The sequence below is a fragment of the Cydia splendana genome, chromosome 17, assembly GCF_910591565.1.
Source record: "Cydia splendana chromosome 17, ilCydSple1.2, whole genome shotgun sequence".
NCBI classification, from domain to species: Eukaryota; Metazoa; Arthropoda; class Insecta; order Lepidoptera; family Tortricidae; genus Cydia; species Cydia splendana.
This window is the reverse complement of record NC_085976.1, coordinates 13,057,999-13,077,885: the sequence shown is the minus strand read 5'-3', so window position 1 is coordinate 13,077,885 and position 19,887 is coordinate 13,057,999. Positions and strand designations below refer to the sequence as shown.

Here is a 19,887-nt window from a genome sequence, read left to right as displayed (position 1 = left end):
ATATTCCACGAATAAAAATGTAGTCCGGGTGTATAGGTACTAATTACGTATAGTTAGGCAGATGTAATAGTAGTTATAGTTAGGGAGGCGAGGTAGCTAAATGGCGTAATTCAACGGCGCCGTCGAGACCTATCAAAATCGAAAGATAAAATAATTTCGAAAAGAAAAGCTCGTATGGCAAAAACCATTTTAGCGGCGGGTTTGGCGTGTACGGTTTTTCAAAAATGTTAAAAAAAACAGTTACTTGGGCATTCTCGAGCGCGTCAGATATTCATACTACGTATGCCCCGAGTGCCTCTGATAACAACGGTATACTAATCTGCCGGTTTGCGTGGTGGGGGTAGGCATATAAAGTAGTCAAAAATGCAAAAAAAAAAATTTACTCGAGTGCGTCAGATTTTCGGAAGGGGTGTTAAGTAGGCCCCAAGGAAGCTTCCTTTAAAAAAACTGACGATTTCGGCGTGACGATAAGTTACGATGAATTTTTGAAAATGCAAAAAAAAAAAGTTTTTTTGAAATACTCGAGCGCGTCAGATTTTCATAGGGGAGGTTTATCTCGGTATCCTAAAAGCATATTCTTTTAATCTGACAAAAATGTTGGTGGGTTCTCTTAATCTGACCGAAAAAGGTTTTTTGGTTTCTTTTTTTTCCTTTCTTTCTCCTTGATAAAACGGGGAATTTAAGAATGACAATAAAATTACCTTTTTTGTTTATTTAAACTTTTTTTTTGTAAAATGTATCGTTCGCGACTTATATGCCGCAACGCGTTCTTAGGAAGACGAAATGGCTCCTCCACACTTCCGGTCATGCGGAAACCGGCAGATTTTGTATTTTTAGTAAGTTTTAGATTATATTCTTCAAAATAAAAAATAAAAAAATCGCGCTCGAGAATGCCGGATTAACGTTTTTTTTTTACAAGTTCGCGACCCTATAACTCAGCGGCGTCAAAGACTTATCGTCAGATTAGTTAAATTTAGTCTTTAAACACTAAAATCAACCCCCAATATCTTAATCTGAGGCGCTCGAGTATTTCAGACTATCCATTTTTTTTTACTAATCTGATCGTCTATCCTAGGCGCGCGTCACTACATATAGAGCTAAATACTTTACAAGGTTGTTCTATTAGGTCTAAGGTATCTCTCATATCTTAAACTGCCACGCTCGAGTATTGCCGAAAATTCCCCTATTCGCCTCCCTAACTATTAGTCTCTTGTCTAATTTATACCTATTTTATGGAATAAAATCTTACAAATTGACAGTCTCATAACGCATAGTTTCAGTAACCGTATTATTTTTAATTTACTAACCAAATCATTAGGTTCAATTTAGCTGGTCTAGGGGCCTAGCCAAGATGCCAATCGTTTCCGCTCCGACAACGAAGCGCTTTGTCTCTATCACTCTTACATATTAGTGCGATAGAGAGACAGAGATAGCGTTTCGTTGTCGTAGCGCAAACGATTGGCATGTTGGCTACGCTCCCAATGTGCCTAACCAAGTTGCCAATTTTTGTATTTATTTTAATAACTAAATCATTAGGTAAATTTAGCTGTTCTGGGGGCTAACCAACATGCCAATCGCTTGCGCTCTAACAACGAAGCGCTCTCTGTCTCTATCACTCTTACATATTAGTGCGATAGAGAGACAGAGATAGCGTTTCGTTGTCGTACCGCAAACGATTGGCATGTTGGCTATGCACCCAAGTTGCCTAGCCAAGATGACAATTTTTGTTTTTAATTTAATAACCAAATCTTTGGGTACAATTTAGCTGTTCTAGGGGCCTAGACATTTACTAACTTATTCCAGTTAATTTTTGCCCAACTCTGATCATACTTAATAAGTAATAACCAGCCGGCCTAGCCAAGGTTACAATCGCTATCGCTTCGACAACGAAACGCTTTGTGTCTCTATCACTCTTCCATATTAGTGCGACAGTGACAGTTGCGTTTCGATCGCTACGGAGCGTCAGCGATTGGCATGTTGGCTACGCGGCCAGAGAGCCTACCGCGAACCACGTTCGACGTGTTGTCTCTCTGTCGCACTTGTGAATTCGTACGTAAGTGTGACAGGGAGGCAACACGTCTAACGTGGTTCGCGGTAAGCCCTCAGGACCCTTGGCGATTAGCGATTACGTCGCCAAGCGTTGCATTTGTATTAAATTCAATTCAATTCAAATAATTTATTTCGGAAACATATGTCCATAGTTGTTAGTAACAAAAAATAACTTAGAGCTAGCGTTAGTACAATTAATACACAGTCATATTATCACAGTCAAAACACAATCATACATAACCTAGTGAGCAATGCAAACGGTTCCAGTGCTCCTGGAAGAGCCCCTGCCATCTATCTGCAATGGTGTTTAGTATGCTGTTTGGGCTGCCACTCAACCTCTTCACTGCGCAAAATAGCGGCAAAGCTGTCCGTGTGAGCATCAGTAAACATCTGCGATGCACTACAAAATCGCGGCAACCCCAACAGCATCCTAAAACCATTGTTGTACTGGACTCTAAGGGCCCTGAGCGCCTTCTGCGTGTAGTTAACCCACAGGCTGCAGGTGTAAAAGGTCTGACAATATGCTTTAAAGAGCGTCACTTTAACATTCTTAGAACACCTTGCAAACCTGCGAGCCACCATATTGCATCTGACCGCCAGGGCCCTACGCTCCCGTTCTATGTCCAGGTCATCACTCATGGACTCTGAGACCCAGTGTCCGAGGTATTTAAAACGCGTGACTTGCTTCAAAGGATCGCCATTCAGCTTTACCTGTGGAACTGAGTATGTTTTGATACCCGCCTTGAACAGGAGCAGTTCGCTTTTTGTGACATTGTACCTCAGACCATGGGCCTCCGCGTACCTCTCACATATGCGCAGCAGTTTGTTGAGGGCGCTGACAGATGGGGCCAGCAGTACCATGTCATCTGCGTAGCTGATGTTATTGACCATTTTTCCGTCAATTGAGCATCCGACCATGGCACCGCTGAGCTCATCCATCAGGCTGTTCATATACAGGTTAAAAAGACAGGGCGAGCTTAAAGCATTAAAGCATCTAGAGTCGAACTTTTAAGTTTTGTTGTCAAATGCTACGTCAAACGTATGCGTATCAAGGTACAGTCAACAACAGAGCTATGAATACAGGCAAAGTGTCAAAAATATGTATACAGTACTTTATTGCCTGTACATTAAGGTCGTGTATACATATTTTTGGCACTTTGCCTGTATTCATAGCTCTGTTGTTGACTGTACCTATGGAGGTTATATATCTATGCATTCTTACTGCCAATATTGTGCAAAGATAGCTTATAACAAGGGCGTAAGCGCTAAAGGTATATCCAGAACAACACAAATATTTTTAAACAGTTTAAAAACAGGAAGCGGATATTGATAGGACATTTCTGGAGTGTTGCCAAAAGTATAATAAAAGACAGTGTAAAATGTAAGTATGTATTTTTTATGAAAGTATGCCACAAATTGTGCTAAATATTTATACATAAAGTAAGTATGATGCCATTAGTTGAATGAATCAAGCCTTGTTGTTTGATAAAGAACTTAATGACTATACAATTAATAGATTTATAATATAAACACAATTTGGCTCTGAAAGACATTATGCAGACTAAAATGTCTAAAATAGAAAGAAAAAATGTAATCGGCGCGATTCCGGAAATGAATTAGACATTCACTAGATATGAAATAGTGACGTTATGTGACGTTCCACGGCAAAAGGACCCTATGGAGGTTGGCGCTTACGCTATTATTAACACCGCTCCAATATTATTGCGGCCATAAGGTACCTTTTGCCGTGGAACGTCACATATCTTTACTATTTCATATCTAGTGAATCTCTAATTCATTTCCCGAATCGCGCCGAATAACTGTAGTAATTGTACTTACAGTTAAATACATGAATGTAGTTACATGAAAGTTTCTGAAATACTTAAATTATAGTAATATTTTTATACAATTTTCAACAAATGGCTACCTACCACCCGTGGATTGAGACCAGATTCTAACTAATACGTAAGTCTACTTATAAAAACATTGCCTACGGCACCCCCACGACTGAGATAGAAAATCTAGTGACATCTCACTTTAAAATCAGTCAAGAATTTGGGCTAAGCAAATTATTTTGGGCAAACATACTTGAATAACCTCTTTTTCGGCATTCGGTTAAATAATATACTTATATAACATTATATAGTTAATATATATGATTATACATTATGTTTTGTACTTTACTCATTTCATGTGTTTAAATTGGTGATATTATATTAATACGGTCGCCATCAAATACACAAAGTAATAATATTGACAGACAAATTTACTCAAAAATATCTGAACACGAACTAATACATATTACCTATTCATGTTTTTAATAACAAATATGCCCATACTGTGTCATCAAAATCTGAAATAAGTTGACATACATCATGCGCGATGCATTTATGGTTTCGATAACATAACAAAACTCTTTAAGACTTTAAATGTATTAATCTAGTTTACTTAATAATACGGTCGCCGAGGATTATTCTGTAACAAACGAAAAATGTTCATGTAATAAATATTTATGTATTATTAAAAAAAAAAAAAAAAAAAACAATTTTGTATGTTCATATTTTAGTGTTATTTTATTGCGCTTAAATTATATGTAGGTATGTATTTTCGAACGTAAATTAAACACCAACCTTCCAATCCGTTACCACATAATGTACGGCGCCGTTTACATGCGCTATCTAAATCGGCGCGTTTTCGGTGGACATTACAAAAGTTAACGATTTAGATACATTTTTCTTAGAAAATCATTATACAAATTTAAAGATGCAGAAATTTTTAAGGATAAAGAACGAAAATTTGGCTTTAAAAACAGTTTATTTTATATGATGTCCAAAGGAAAGTCGCATAACCTAACTTAACTCATACTAAAAAAGTTTTTGACCCTAATACTGTTGCCCATGACGGGGATTGGTTGATTGTAGTACTGATTAACTGATATGTGTAGAATTGTAGATACTTACTCACTACTTATTGGTACCTACTGAAACAGGGTACCTACTATATACTTACTTACCAGTGTTGGTTCGAACTCGTTATCTGGATAAACCACGTCGTAGGAGGACGCGCCTAGGTCCACGTTAGCGAACGGCTGTGGTATCAGTACCAGTACAGGGGTACTCACCAGAGGGTTGGGTCTGAACCGGTAGGCGAGCATCATGCGCTTCCTGTATGCGTCGAACTCGTCGTCATCAGGAGACACTACGTCGGAGGAGGCAGCTTCTAGGCCCATGTTGGCGACCGGCTGTGGTACTGATATAGGATGCTTACCAGAGGGTTGGGTCTGAACCGGTAGGCGAGCATCATGCGCTTCCTGTAGGCGTCGAACTCGTCGTCATCAGGAGACACCACGTCGGAGGAGGCAGCTCCTAGGCCCATGTTGGTGACCGGCTATGGTACTGATACAGGGCTACTCACAAGAGGGTTGGGTCTGAACCGGTAGACGAGCATCATGCGCTTCCTGTAGGCGTCGAACTCGTCGTCATCAGGAGACACCCCGTCGGAGGAGGCAGCTCCTAGGCCCATGTTGGCGACCGGCTGTGGTACTGATACAGGGGTACTCGCCAGAGGGTTGGGTCTGAACCGTTAGGCGAGCATCATGCGCTTCCTGTAGGCGTCGAACTCGTCGTCATCAGGAAACACCACGTCGGAGGATGCAGCTCCTAGGCCCATGTTGGCGACCGGCTGTGGTACTGATATAGGATGCTTACCAGAGGGTTGGGTCTGAACCGGTAGGCGAGCATCATGCGCTTCCTGTAGGCGTCGAACTCGTCGTCATCAGGAGACACCCCGTCGGAGGAGGCAGCTCCTAGGCCCATGTTGGCGACCGGCTGTGGTACTGATACAGGGGTACTCGCCAGAGGGTTGGGTCTGAACCGTTAGGCGAGCATCATGCGCTTCCTGTAGGCGTCGAACTCGTCGTCATCAGGAAACACCACGTCGGAGGATGCAGCTCCTAGGCCCATGTTGGCGACCGGCTGTGGTACTGATATAGGATGCTTACCAGAGGGTTGGGTCTGAACCGGTAGGCGAGCATCATGCGCTTCCTGTAGGCGTCGAATTCGTCGTCATCAGGAGACACCCCGTCGGAGGAGGCAGCTCCTAGGCCCATGTTGGCGACCGGTTGGTTAGCCCTGTTGCAGAATTTCGAGGTGAAGTGCTAAATACGGTACGGTCTAGGTATTAGTACCAAATACGGGACGAGTTACAGGTCAAATAAAAAGACCTTTATTCAAGCTGGATATCCTGTGAATCCTGTCCAAGTCAGGCCTTTTATTGAAGCGTCGAATATGACTTTGAATGAAGCCAATAGCGAAAGCTACTTTCTCCGCAACTTTTTTTAAATTCAAAATCGTGCTTGGATAAGTATTTTGATGTTACATCTGTATTTACCTCGATGTTATTGATATAGATATGTCTCATATTTTACTTAAGTTTAGTTTCAGCGTTTCTTGAATTAAGTTTGTTCTATTCCATTATATTCTAAATGATATGCATAGGTATACAAGGGTTCGACCCTGTTATAATAAAAATAAATAAGAATTGTACTAACTTGTTGATGGGATCGACGATACCAGTCCCCTCCACGCCGAGCCCCTGGCCCTCGCTCCAGCCCAACTTTTGCAGCATTTTGAAACCTATAAACAAAAATCATTAACCAATGCAGTCCAGACCAAGACTAGGCGTACCTATTCGTATAACTAGTCGCCATCTGAATTCTGATATACCGGGGCAGCCGAGGTGCTCAAAAATATCTGAGCACGCACTCTAACGCCTCGACAATAGAGGCGCGTTCAGATATTTGTGAGCGCCTTGACCGCTCCGATATATCTGATGGCGACTGTACTACTCATAGCTCACAAGCCCAAGGATTTTATTTTTCGTCAGTTCGTCAGAGTTAAATTTAAACTGCCTTTTAAATCACCTGAAACATATTGACGCGCAGTTATGTTGTTACAAATATAAACAAACATCTCCATTCACAAATTGTATACATTTTGGCACAAACAGATCACAAGAATGCACACTCGAGTGCCAAAAGTGTAAAGTTCTCTGGACAAGTGGGCCTGGGCAGGTGACTTATTGAACGTCCCAGTATATGGACAGATGGCTGTAACCTCTATTTTCTGACATTTAAATGTTTACGTTCAAATCTTGGTCACAACGCCTCCTCCCTCCTCCTTTTTGCATGAAGATATTAGATATTAATCATCGATTATCGATCTATTTATATTAAACAATTTTATAAGAACCCAGTATAAACTATAAAGAACAATGTGTTGTCTTAAATTAGTTCATTTGGCCTTGTAAGGATAAACACATCTTTATTATTTGATACTTACAAGCCAATTTTCTTAATAGTGTGAAAATAAAAGCTGAACTGCACATTTTGTTTTACATTCAAATTTCATTCAAGTACAAAAGAAGCGAAATTAAACCATATCGTGCCGATATTTAAACTCGTATCTTGTTTTGTCAATCAAAAGAAAAATGTGGTAGGTATCTAGTGTCATTCTATGGAACTTGCTAACTATGTAAACAAACCGCCATATTGAAATTGTCCTTGAATGATGAATTTACTAGTGACTTTTGTTTACATAGTTAGCAAGTTCCATAGAATGACACTTTATGTATGGGATGCATACAGAGTTACTGCCTTTAAACTTTGAGTAGCAGTGTGAGATACGAGATTTTTTCAAAGTAGTGACGATATCAGGCGTGGCTCACTCCGCGATTTCGTCGCTTTGCTACAGGTAGCTAAATGTACATCCGTTCCGCCCCAATTTTGGGGAAAGCCATAAGCCGCGCGTGGCGCTGTCGCCACCTAGCGGCCATATCTGTGCTGATCGTAACAGACGCGTTTTGTTAGAGAGTGAGTCTTCTGTACCTAGTACTATTATTTATTCTGTGCCGATATGCCAATGTTACAAAAACTGTTTGGACTTCCCTAACTTGATACACATTTACAATTCTAATTAGCTTACCAACATTATCCTCTTTCAGTTTAAACTCCTTGTAGTCACTCAAATCTGGCTCCTTGCCAGTTTTCACCGCGGAATATTTCTCCATAAATCTGAAATTTGTTTCACGGTAAAGATGCGATCGGCTATAAAAAATTTAAGGATTTCTCACAACCTTGTCACTCCTTCCATTCCTTGTTATATTAAAATTGGTACAAATTGTAGAAAATGGGGGGTATTTCACTCATCACAATATGGCGTGGTGGAGGCATAGAGAAAAAATACATAGAGTGCTCACTCCATACATCAGTTTTGGTACTAGAACGATTATTATTTTCGTGGTCGACATAGCATCGAGTAGCGGAATTATCAGTACTGCTAGTTGACAATAGATGTTGCGACAACCGAAAAGTCTAATGCTCAATCATTTTCAGCTAATACTATAACCGAATTAACCGGAACTCTATTTTCAACTCCTGCTTCTAATATTTGTTGTAAATTGTTTTTCAATACAATTTTCGTGAGTCGCCACACGAGAGACATCTAGTTAATTCCGGTACTCGATGCTAGAACGAAAATAATAGTAGTTTTGGTATCAAAACTGATGTATGGAGTGAGCACTCTTGCTTACTATATTTCTCTATGGTAGAGGTGAAGACGATCAGGGGTAAAATGAAAAGCTTACTTCTTCAGTTCCTCCGGGGGCAAGAAGTCCCCGATGTGATGTTTCCCGGCTGCTTGTTTCGTCAGCTCGTCCGCCCACTTCTCCGTCGCGTACATTTCTTTTGCGCGTAACCTTAAAAACACACCCATTATAATACCAACAGTTACTTATTGTAGAAGGATAACTCTAATGCGGCCCTTGTTAGACAGCTGAAATGGATAGCTTTTATCGCTGACTGTACTTTTTTTTCACAGGCAACTATATAGAGAAAATTCTAAAAACCTCAAACACAATAGGTTGTTTTATCACAGAGTTCCTGTAGCCACCTCCTGTCTCCATCATTATTGCATTGCAAAATTCAACCGATTTACATTGCAAAATTTCAGCTCAATCGGAAACTGGGAAATGGATCAAATTTAACTTGCAAGATTTATTACAGATCCACACACAGACAACGCGACAAGTGAACTACATACTATAGAAAAGTTTAGGAAAAAAGATCATACTTGTGTTCCCATGTGCCTTCAGCTGTGTCTTCATCACTGTCGTATTCGTACTTATGCTTGCCTGATGCAGCCAGGCGCTCCACTTCCTGCCTCTTTTTCAACATATCCTACAACAAATTGTGGTAGTCAGTCGGAACAAATATGACCACAGAACGTGACAGAACAAGTATGAGTGCTAAATGGTCTTCACATTGGATGTGCATCCGCACGGCTCATTATTGTGCGGACCAGACATTGCTATATACGAGCATAGCGCTGTCTTGTTTATCGTGATAGCCGCGTAAGCTTTAATTTAAAGGATGAAATGAAAGGAAATTGCACATCTCATCAACGCAAGCAAATAAGTTGTAAGAATTTTATTGAAATTTTCAGAGAAAGCATTCAAAACTTTGCCATCTAACTTGGCCTTACAAATGAAAACCCCAAAAGGACCATGGGCAACTTTGTATGGAGCCTGGACCCAACGCCAACAGAAATGAGAGTAAGGTCATTAGATAGGTATTTCTATATAGGTACTTCATTTTTTTCTATGGGCACCAATCGGAATTCCATTGCAGAACTGAGATATTGGTATATTAGCCAAAATGTCGTCACCCTTATTACCTAGGCAATAGAGTCCAAGTAAGTATATTAATTGCTGCAGGGTAGATGTTCGCGCACCGCCGGGCGAGCACACCGAATGATTTGCCGCGCTCGCCCGGCGGTGGACTCTATTGCCTAGGTAATAAGGGTGACGACTAGAGATGGGTAACTACCCGGGTAAATACCCGAGAGCGGGTATTTACCCGGTAAGTACCCGATATTTACCTACCCGCGGGTAAATACGCGGGTATTTTCGTAAATACCGGGTAGATGGGTATTTACCGGGTATTTACTTGGGTGGGTAAATTGGGTAAATACCCGCGACCCATCTCTAGTGACGACATTTTGACTAATATACCAAATTCTCAGTTCTGCAATGGAAGTCCGCTTGGTGCCCATAGAACGAAACGAAGTACAGAAAAATATCTATCTAATGAGTAATGACCTACGAGGGGCGTTCAAAATATTCTCGGTATTGATATCTTACAACCTCTTCTAAAATTTCTTTTGTTACTGGCCGCTAAGGTTTATTCATTGACATTAAAAAAAAGTATAATTCGAACCGAGATGTTCTTTTGTTTTTCTGCAATTGCTGAACAAACATGAACATCATGTGCGAATTGACAATGTTAACTAAATCAGAACATCAATGCGTCATAAGATTCTCGACAAAACAGGGTAAAAATAAAAAAACCATAAAAGAGGAAATGGATTGTGTTTACCGTGAGTCTGCTCCTTCTTTATCTACCATTTAAAAGTGGTCAAGCGAATTTAAGGGTGGAAGGGCTAGTATTGAAGATGACCCTAGACCTGGTCGGCCTGTAGTAGCTACTTCACAAGAAAATATTGATAAAGTGGAAAAACTTATATTGGAAGATGGTCGAGTGAAGGTAAAATCTATAGCTCAAGTAACCAATCTTTCTATTGGTATCGTACATGATATTATCCATGACCATCTTAATATGTCAAAAGTAAGTGCAAGATGGGTTCCGCGAATGCTGACTCGGCTTCAAAAAGACATGCGTGTAGCGTGTAGTTCCGATGTTATTGACCTGTGCGGTGAAAATCCTGATGAGGTGCTGCAAAGAATAGTTACTGGAGATTAAACCTGGGTTCATCATTATGACCCAGAGAGTAAACAAGAGTCCATGCAGTGGCACATTAAGGGTTCAGCTCATCCCAAGATGTTCAAGGTCGTCCCTTCAGCTGGCAAGGTCATGGCCACGATATTTTGGGATTCTGAAGGAATATTACTAATCGATTATAAAGAAAAAGGTGTAAATATCACAGGACAGTACTACGCTAACATTCAACGTCAATTAAAGGATGCTATCAAAGAAAAGAGGCGAGCAAAGACAACCAAAGGTGTTCTGCTTCTGCGTGACAACGCCCCCGTCCATACTGCTCATATTGCCAAGGCAGCTATTGTTGAATGTGGGTTTGAAACTGTTACTCACCCACCGTATAGTCCGGTCTTAGCCCCCAGCGTCTTCTTTTTGTTCCCCAATCTTAAAAAGGATCTGCATGGAATATTTTTTTTCTGATGATGAAGCATTGAAGGCGGCAGTGGAGGAGCATTTTTACACCAAAGACAAAAAAAATTTTTTATCGGGGATTTAAAAAAAATTGATCGATCTTTTAAGTGGATGAACATAGGGAGGGAGTATATTGAAAAATAAAAATATCAAACTTTTCGTACTTGTTTGTTTTCATTTTCATACCGAGAATATTTTGAACACCCCTCGTAACTCTCAACTCTGTTGGTTTTGGGGCAATTTTGACGCATAGTCCTTTGCCACTGAACCTATAGTGCAGGGAATAAAGTTGATTTTTATTTCATTCATTTGTTTGCAAAACAAAAGAAATGCAACTCTGAATCTGAATTGAATATGGTTTAAATTTCATCGAACTGAAGAAGTACTATAGATAGGACCTTGGGCCTTAGGAGGCTAGAGCATAAAAAAGGCATCTTTACATTTGCACACTGATTTCTATAAATAAAGAGACCTTTTCCGAGCGGGTGTAGTGAAATTCATTTCATACCCCGTTCCATAACAGATGTCCTAATATATGAATACGAGTATAAACATACCTGGAACAGCAGATTGAGTTTGAAGTTGTCTTCACACTTCTTCCAATCCTCTGGGCTCAAGTTTATGGTTCCATAGTTGGTCATGGCATACTGCATCAGAGCCGGGTTGCACCGGTTCACGTTTGTGAGCTTTAAACCATCCTCTTCTACTTTAGCCAGCTTCATCCCTGAAACAATTTTTTAAGTAATCATTTGAGTACTCAACCCATTGACGTATATCTCAGGCAATAAGAATGGTGCATGAATGGGGCCAGTACAGCGGTGTAAGACCGCTACAACGCGATTGGTTGACGAGTTCGCATCACGCGAGCGATTGGTCGCAACTAGTTGCGTTAGACTGCACGATTGGCTCAAATTCGTGAGTGACACCGCTGAACTAGCACTATTCTTAGTGCCCGTAAGGCCCGTCCTGCTAGCATTATTTATTCTGTATCATACCTGGTAGAGGCGGCATTGGTGGCATACTGGGCGGCATTGGCGGCATACCCTGTATAGGCGCCATACCGGGCGGTAAAGGCGCCATGCCGGGCGGTAACGGAGCCACTACGCCCGGGGGCTTGATATCCCCCACCGGTGGCTCATTGCTCCATCGAGATATCTTACATTATTCTAGTATACACACCTGGTAGAGGCGGCATCGGTGGCATACCGGGCGGCATTGGCGGCATACCCTGTATATGCGCCATACCGGGCGGTAAAGGCGCCATACCGGGTGGTAACGGAGCAACTACGCCCGGGGGCTTGATATCCGCCACGGGGGGCTCATCGCCCCAGCGAGACTTCTTCTTGCGGCGCTCTCGCTTGCTATCGGATTCGTCGTCGCTCTGTGAGCTCGCCGCTTCGCGTTTCACTGAGCTGCCTAGGTTGAACTGGTTCCAGGGTTTTTGGGAGTCTTGGTCGCCAAAACTGAAATAGAAATACACGTTTTCACTTCTTAAATATGCTCGTGAAGTTGGTGTTTAAGTTGCGTATAAGCGTCATAAAGTTGATTTTATGCCTCGGTTAAAATGGGTTTCTCTATGCCCTAGTTGTACCTATAAATCCTATAATCTACATTTTTTTAGGTACATCTTAATTTGAATTTTGCCCTGTAATTAAAAGCTATGTTCACTATCCTAGTTCGAATATTTATAATGCCTTGAACTTTTTCTTATAACATTATTCCCTGACTCTCCAGAATTTCACCGACTTTACATAACTATTTTTGGTTTTCCTGACTTGCCGTGACATTCCAGAAAGTGGACACCTAGAATAATCATGCTTAGTTTGGCATGGGCAGTAAAAATGGTTAAATAAAAAACACTTTAAATCCCTTTGACCACCAAAGACGTAAACTGACGCACGCGGTTACAGCCCAGAACTCAATATCAGCCTTCGTGCATACCAACAAGATATAGGATGACTGTTTTGATTTAATTTGACTTGGGTGGTGCTTATATAACACTTTAAAAAAACCCACTTTGAAACTCACTTTGAAAAAGCCTTTCCAATAAGGCTTACAAATGTTGCTATATCTTACCTAAACTTTTTATCAGCTGGCTTGTAATCATCATCACTGTCATAATCATCATCCAAGCAGAACTCGGGCTCATACACATCCTCCGGCTTGACTTCCGGCTTCCTCTCCGGACTCTCCTTCCGGAACTTTTCCACTAGCTCCCGGAATTCCTTGTACTCCTTTGAATTCGTATTATGAAGGAACCTGGAAATATATGGACCTTTAGAATTACTTGGTAGAGAGAGAAAAGCCAAAGGATGCTTTAGATGAGGCTTACAACCTATAGTTTTAGTGCAGTATTATAAATCTGAGTTATTTATTCAGTTGGTATATTTTTACATCTCTTATTTGGTAAATAGCAGCTTTGTTAACTCATCTCATAACTATATAATACACTAGAATTTAGTTGAATCAGCAAAATGTTGTCCTATGTTTCGGTTTCTTCGTAGGGTAAAAATATTAGAGTCAGACCAAGATAACTCTGCAAGGATTTTTATAGCACAGACATGCAAGTGTTATTTAAACGTCATAATAATTTCATACTCGTAGATGAAATGTTGAAAGTTAGTCAGATGTACAATTCATTAGGCTTTAAATTTACAGACATCTATTTAGTCTGATGACAATGAAGTAGGTAAAATATGTCATCATCAGATGGAGATGAAATTCAACCATAGCAGGTTGGCAGGTCTGGAAATCTCATTAGCTTTAGGTTCGTCAGATTTTAACGAATAGTTTTTAAAAAACTTAAAAAAAAAACTTTAGCTAGTAAAAAAAAAGCTAGTCTATTTACTAAATAAGAGAATACACTTTCTTATAACACTGCACCAATCACACTCGATTGTAGAAAAGTAATATAATAAAAAAAAGAATACAGCACGTATCCTGTAGGGACAAGGCTACGGTGGCAAGAGTTTTACCACATATTTTGGTCTTGTGAGTGAATTGCCTTCAGGACATTTTCCCAGTGGTCGCCGTTCCGGGCGACCTCCGTGGCAGCGCGGAGCACCGACGGCGGCCAATCTGCAGAGGAAACTGCACACCACGAGTCAACAACAACGTCTAGTGGCCACGCCTACCGTCCCTATCTATCAACTTTTTATCCTATCCTAAATTATCTAGTTAAAACCGAGCGTTAGGGTGGTTGAACATCTGAATATCTCTATACAAGATTTATACCTATCTTATAAAAAATAATGTTAAAAGTACACAAAATTTGGAGATCAACAGAGAATCAACGAATTTCAGAATGTTGACCAATCATAGCAACAGATTTTTAAAAGTAGTTATTTTTCCGTTTCATTTCTTTGGCTTAGTGATAATTATTGGCTGAAAAGTAACTCAATTTTTTCCCACTAACTTAGAAAAGCTTTTTATATGGATTGACTTTTTAAATATTATTTGCCCATACAAAAAATCGACCACCCATTATAAATTAAACAAGTCACTCAAGTCAGATTGATATATTCAAAAAAAAATCATAGTGGCTTTTTAAATTACAATATGACTTTACAAATCAATATCTAGCAACTAATTGTTTTATCAAGAAGCATTGGCCAAATCATCAGATACTTCAGTCTCAATACCACACTAACATAAAATTAAAGGCAATTATTTTGAAAACCATAATACCTTGATTTGCTGGTGATGTAGGTTCATCCTTTGGGGATGGAATGTGACTGAGCTGTGGCAGGGGTGGTGGAATGTTTTGTAGGTTCATCTCCGGCATTGAATCCAAAGGCTTTGGTTCAGGTATATTGTGTAAAGACATGCTAGTTGGAGGCATATTGCTAGGAGGCATGTTGCTAGGTGGCATGTTGTGCATGCTGTTTGGCGGCATCATATTTGGTGGCATAAACGGCATGTTGCCATTGCCGTTATTGAAGTTCGGGCCATTGGGACCAAATGGAGGACGACCCATGAACGGCATGTTGCCATTATTCATTGAATTTGGGGGCATCATAGAGTTAGGAGGACCAGGCCTGGGAGGACCAGGTGGGCCAGGTGGGCCTGGTGGACCATTAGGGCGCATTTGGGGGAAAGGCGGGCCAAAGAACGGCGGCATTGGACCATTAGGGCCACACATATTCGGAGGCATAGGGCCTGGACCGCAGGGTCCGCCTGGTCCATTAGGACCCCAATTAGGAGGCATTGGATAGTTAGGAGGGCCACCCATGAAAGGCGGCATAGGTCCTCCGGGAGGCATAGGACCGCCTGGTGGCATTGGGGGCATGTTTGGGCCTCCTGGTCCCATCATTGGACCAGGGCCCATGTTCATTCCTGGTCTAGGTCCCATATTAGGTCCAGGTCCAGGTCCAGGTCCAGGGCCCATGTTTGGTCCAGGACCTCTAGGACCCACATTCGGGCCTGATCGCATCATATGTCTCATATTAGAGTCAGGATATCCCATGCCTTCAGGCCCTTCTCCGTTAGAGTTAGGGTCTCTGTTTCCTTGCCAATTATCATGGTTTGGGTCTTGATCTGGTGGCATGAATGGAATTTGCATCAACGGTGGGATGTTGTCTGATTGCCTTCTGTCATCCATTGGACTATTAGTATGGGTCTTGCCTCTGTCACTCCATCTACGTCTATCTCTGAAACAAATACAATTGACATAAAAAGTATTTAGCTTCATTGAGAATTTTCAAATTCTGATAGTAATAATCATACATTGGGGTTTTCGGTGCGGGAATGTTTTACACTAGCCAAATCACAGGTAAAAACTGTAAAAAACGATACTAATTTAACATTTCTAAGCACATTTGGACCTTACTACCTACGTTTAATTCATAGTTTGGTAATTATTTTACAATAAACAAAGTTATAAATACACGAAAACATTCCCGCACCGAAAACCCCGATGTATGGTAATAATTGAATGTGTCACCTTCAAGGGACTGGTACACGACTATCTTGAGAAAGGATTTTGTTATGAAATGTAATGAAAATGTAATGTATTCATTGATTACAACATTTAGAGGTATAATGGGTGTAGGGTGTAAGCTAAGGCAGTGAATCAATAACTTGTAAAGTAGTAAAGAGGACACTTAAGATATTTAGACATAGAGTCAGGTATTTTCCTTCTGAATTTTAGCTATAACTGACTTTCTTCTAGTTGTCAGCTTTAAATAGTAATGAACTATGGTTCGTTTTTTTTAGCATTAGAAAAAAGGTAAACAATCTTGACATGTCTTTTTATTCAAAAACACTTTTGAAAAAAAAATGACACAATCATGTAACAATTATGAATCATATACGATTATTTACATTCTTTACATAAGTAATAGTACCTGATGTTTAAAAAGCTTCTTTCCATTAAAAGACACGTCAAGATCGCGTAGCCTTTTTCTAACGCTAAAAAAAACGATCTATAAGGAAATGTTATAGAAGCAGAAAAGGGTCAAATTGTTGAATCATGTCAAATACCTGCTGCCTTTGTCTGACCTCCGTCTCTCATGATCTTGGTGCGAATACTCCTTTGGTTCTTCATGAGGAGCTTCAGAATATTCCGGCAGGTTGGCAGCCATAGCAATAGTTTCTTCTTGCTTTGCTAGTCTCTCTTTCTCATCCTTCTCCTGCTTTTGTTTTTCTAGCAAAGCCTTGTACTGGCTCATGAAGCTGCCATCGTTGGAGAAGATGTTTGAAGGATTTTTGTCATCTTTTGAGACTAAACTGAAAATTTTAGGGTATTGTTAATGAGAATTAGGGTAATTTAGCTCATACATTTTTTAAATGTAGTGATAAGTATGTTCTACTATTAATTTTTAGGGTCCCAAACCCAAAGGGTAAAACCCTATTACTACGACTCCGCTATCCGTCCGTCCGTCTGTCACCAGGCTGTATCTCACGAACCGTGATAGCTAGACAGTTCAAATTTTCACAGATGATGTATTTCTGTTGCCGCTATAACAACAAATACTAAAAACAGAATAAAATAAAGATTTAAGTGGGGCTCCCATACAACAAAGTGACAACAAACGTGATTTTTGACCGAAGTTAAGCAACGTCGGGTGGGCAGGTACCCATCAGTACTTGGATGGGTGACCGTTTTTTTTTGCCGTTTTTTGCATTATGGTACGGAACCCTTCGTGCGCGAGTCCGACTCGCACTTGCCCGGTTTTTGGTAGCTAATAGGCTTGTGTTGGTCATGAACTAAGAACTGTTAAGAATGAAATCCCATCAAGGACTGAAAGGAATTAAATCTTTTCGCAAGCTCTTAATCGGTCTTTAGGTCCTTTAGTTCAGTGGGATTGGTGAGCGCTTGACATGAGTGAAACAGGAAATAGACTGAATGAAATGGTTCACAATGACACTGGCATTAGTCCGAACGAGATAAAAGACTGACAAACAGTCCTAAACCTGAAAAGTATGGAGAAAAATCAAATATTATTTCTATAATTTTTATTTTAGTTTATTGTGTCTAGCTTTTTGATGATTAACCATCATATAGTATCCTACAACTTGAATCATAATTCAGTTGTCAATGATTTAGAAAAAAACTACTGTAAAATATATCATATTCATTCCCAGCTCTCAACGACCGAACTGAACTAAAGGAACTAAAAGACCGATTGACCAAGAGTGGAGTGCTCACTGTAGTGACCAAGCAGGCACAAGCCTAGTAGCTAATATTAGTATGTCTAATTAAGTACTGTTTCGGTTGTACCTACATTTAAGACAAATTATGCAAAAGTTTGTTTAGCTTTTTGCTTTAAATCTAAATAACAATAATAGCTCCTAGGTCCGCCCTGAATTTAATCCTTTCTGCCCGTCGTCCTCTTCAATCTTCTATAATAATTCCATTACTTTAAAAACTATTCAACTTACTATACTCATTCCTTTCTTTTGGGTGCTAGTACTTGTATAAGACAAAGACAGTAAGATTCTCTCTGTCTATGTTGGAAATGAGAGTCCCTGACCTAACTATTATGTATTTTTATTTGCATGATGTTTTCTTTGTTTTTTGTGAAAGGTTCCTATCATTGCATTGCATCATTGCCTATCGTTCCTATCACACCTACTGATATGTGTAAATTTATTAATTTTCGCTACATAAAGGTTGTCTGGAAAGGATCGCTTTTCAGCGATAAGATCACCTGTTGTTTACCTCTGCTTGTGTTTTCTTATTTCTTTTTTTTTCTATTCAGGTGTGGAATAGAGTATTTGTATTGTATAATGATCTTAAAAATCAAACTGGCATAAACTTAATTAAATAACTTCGGAAGATTTCAAGCGGGACTAACAAGTCCAAATAATTGACCGTGAAGCTAGGGACCGGATAACATAAGTACCTCCAACCTCACATTTTATAGAAAAAGTGCTAAGCAAATAATAAATACTTACTTTGTTAACTTCGCTTGGGCTGCCAAAGCAGCAGCCTGCTTTTGAGCCTCTAGTTTCGCCTGTATTTCCATCTTTTTCCTCTCTATAATTTGTTCCTGTTTCGACATTTGAGCCCATCTTGTACTGAGCGCAGATTTATTCTTGTTATCCTTAAAATTAATCATATTAGACACGAATTATAATAATGGTTACAAAGTTAATTTAACACTACGTTATCCTAGAAGCGTATTGATTATTATTGTGTGTTTCATGCCTCTTTAATTAAATTGATAATAATTTTACTTTTACACACCATTTTTACAAGTATACGACGCGCCACAGATAAGCAATGCAACAACGAGCAATGACATGAAATGAAATCATTGAAATAAAAGCCAGTCCAGACCAGTGATTATAAACTCTTTGGTCCAGACGAGATGATCAAATCGACCGATTTCGAGATTCGACCGCTCGAAATAAAATAAATACCGCACATAGAAGGTAGGATCGCATAGAAGTGGTATACGCGTGCCTCCGTGAGGGAGAAAACATACGCAAATGCGACACTGTGATTGGTCGAATTCATTTGTTGCCCACCATTCTCCATACTAATAAAAAGGTGGGGAACAAACAAAAAGTGAGACTGTGACAAGGACAAGCAATAATACCGCTTTTTCTGCTACTCCTACTGAAAGATACATAAGACTATCCCGTTCTGTCAGTTACCCCCACCACTCATGCCAGATCCAGGTATATCCTAGATTCATGATACCGCACAATACTACTAGCGATAGTCTGGCTAGCCAAAAATTGTTGACAAATATTTCGTTGTTGTGTCACTAATTGTCTATGATATATAAAAAAAGCTAAAAGACAGTTGCAAAGAGTATAATAATATATGTTTAATAAAAGAGAGCCAACTCGCGAGTAAATGTCAAAAAACGTCGACACTAACGCTCCTAGCGGATTTTTGTCACAAACCTTTACGTATGTGTGCGTGGCACACATGCATAGTAGTAATAAAGACTATGGCGCCTTTTTCCTTGACCGTAAACAGTGAACTACAATGAGGGTTCCATTCTTTCACCTTCTTGCAAAGCAATCACGTGAAAAATGAATACACCTCATTGTAGTGCACTGTACACGGTCAAGGAAAAAGGCGCCAATATATTATGTACTATAATACATATTCATTCAGTGACGATTTACTACCTAGA

General features: G+C 40.0%; 2 protein-coding genes and 1 long non-coding RNA gene across 4 annotated transcripts; all 3 read right to left on the bottom strand.

The window, feature by feature from the left end:
- Nucleotides 1-2,340: 2,340 nt before the first annotated feature.
- Nucleotides 2,341-2,940, bottom strand: LOC134799017 (uncharacterized). The gene has a single exon (XM_063771440.1). The coding sequence runs from the start codon at nucleotides 2,938-2,940 to the stop codon at nucleotides 2,341-2,343; it is 600 nt and encodes a 199-aa protein (XP_063627510.1).
- A 484-nt stretch (nucleotides 2,941-3,424) lies between these two features.
- On the bottom strand, nucleotides 3,425-5,293 carry LOC134798859 (uncharacterized). The gene is made up of 2 exons (XR_010145276.1): nucleotides 5,171-5,293; nucleotides 3,425-4,524 (listed from the first exon to the last, which is right to left on the bottom strand). It is a non-coding gene; the product is annotated as an uncharacterized LOC134798859 (long non-coding RNA).
- A 619-nt stretch (nucleotides 5,294-5,912) lies between these two features.
- On the bottom strand, nucleotides 5,913-19,016 carry LOC134798837 (SURP and G-patch domain-containing protein 1-like). 2 transcript variants are annotated; one of them, XM_063771223.1, is made up of 13 exons: nucleotides 18,984-19,016; nucleotides 18,692-18,840; nucleotides 16,775-17,020; nucleotides 14,981-15,942; nucleotides 14,269-14,383; nucleotides 13,370-13,552; nucleotides 12,473-12,756; nucleotides 11,851-12,017; nucleotides 9,177-9,283; nucleotides 8,692-8,802; nucleotides 8,031-8,119; nucleotides 6,599-6,683; nucleotides 5,913-6,179 (listed from the first exon to the last, which is right to left on the bottom strand). In XM_063771223.1, the coding sequence occupies exons 1-13, from the start codon at nucleotides 18,984-18,986 to the stop codon at nucleotides 6,002-6,004; spliced, it is 2,679 nt and encodes an 892-aa protein (XP_063627293.1). In that variant the 5' UTR covers nucleotides 18,987-19,016; the 3' UTR covers nucleotides 5,913-6,001. The 2 variants fall into 2 exon arrangements, with proteins under 2 accessions (XP_063627293.1, XP_063627292.1); XM_063771222.1 differs by lacking the exon at nucleotides 18,984-19,016 and having other exon boundaries at nucleotides 18,692-18,977.
- Between the last annotated feature and the right edge of the window lie 871 nt (nucleotides 19,017-19,887).

What these genes read in the sequence shown, in the direction of transcription:
- LOC134799017 (XM_063771440.1), bottom strand. Translation starts at nt 2,940, where the DNA reads ATGGTCAATAACATCAGCTACGCAGATGACATGGTACTGCTGGCCCCA.
- LOC134798837 (XM_063771222.1), bottom strand. Translation starts at nt 18,855, where the DNA reads ATGATTAATTTTAAGGATAACAAGAATAAATCTGCGCTCAGTACAAGA. An exon ending in GCCCAAGCGAAGTTAACAAA is followed by an intron (nt 17,021 to 18,691) that starts GTAAGTATTTAT and finishes TAAAATTTTCAG; the next exon opens with TTTAGTCTCAAAAGATGACA. An exon ending in GAAGGCACATGGGAACACAA is followed by an intron (nt 8,803 to 9,176) that starts GTATGATCTTTT and finishes TGTGTTTTTAAG; the next exon opens with GTTACGCGCAAAAGAAATGT.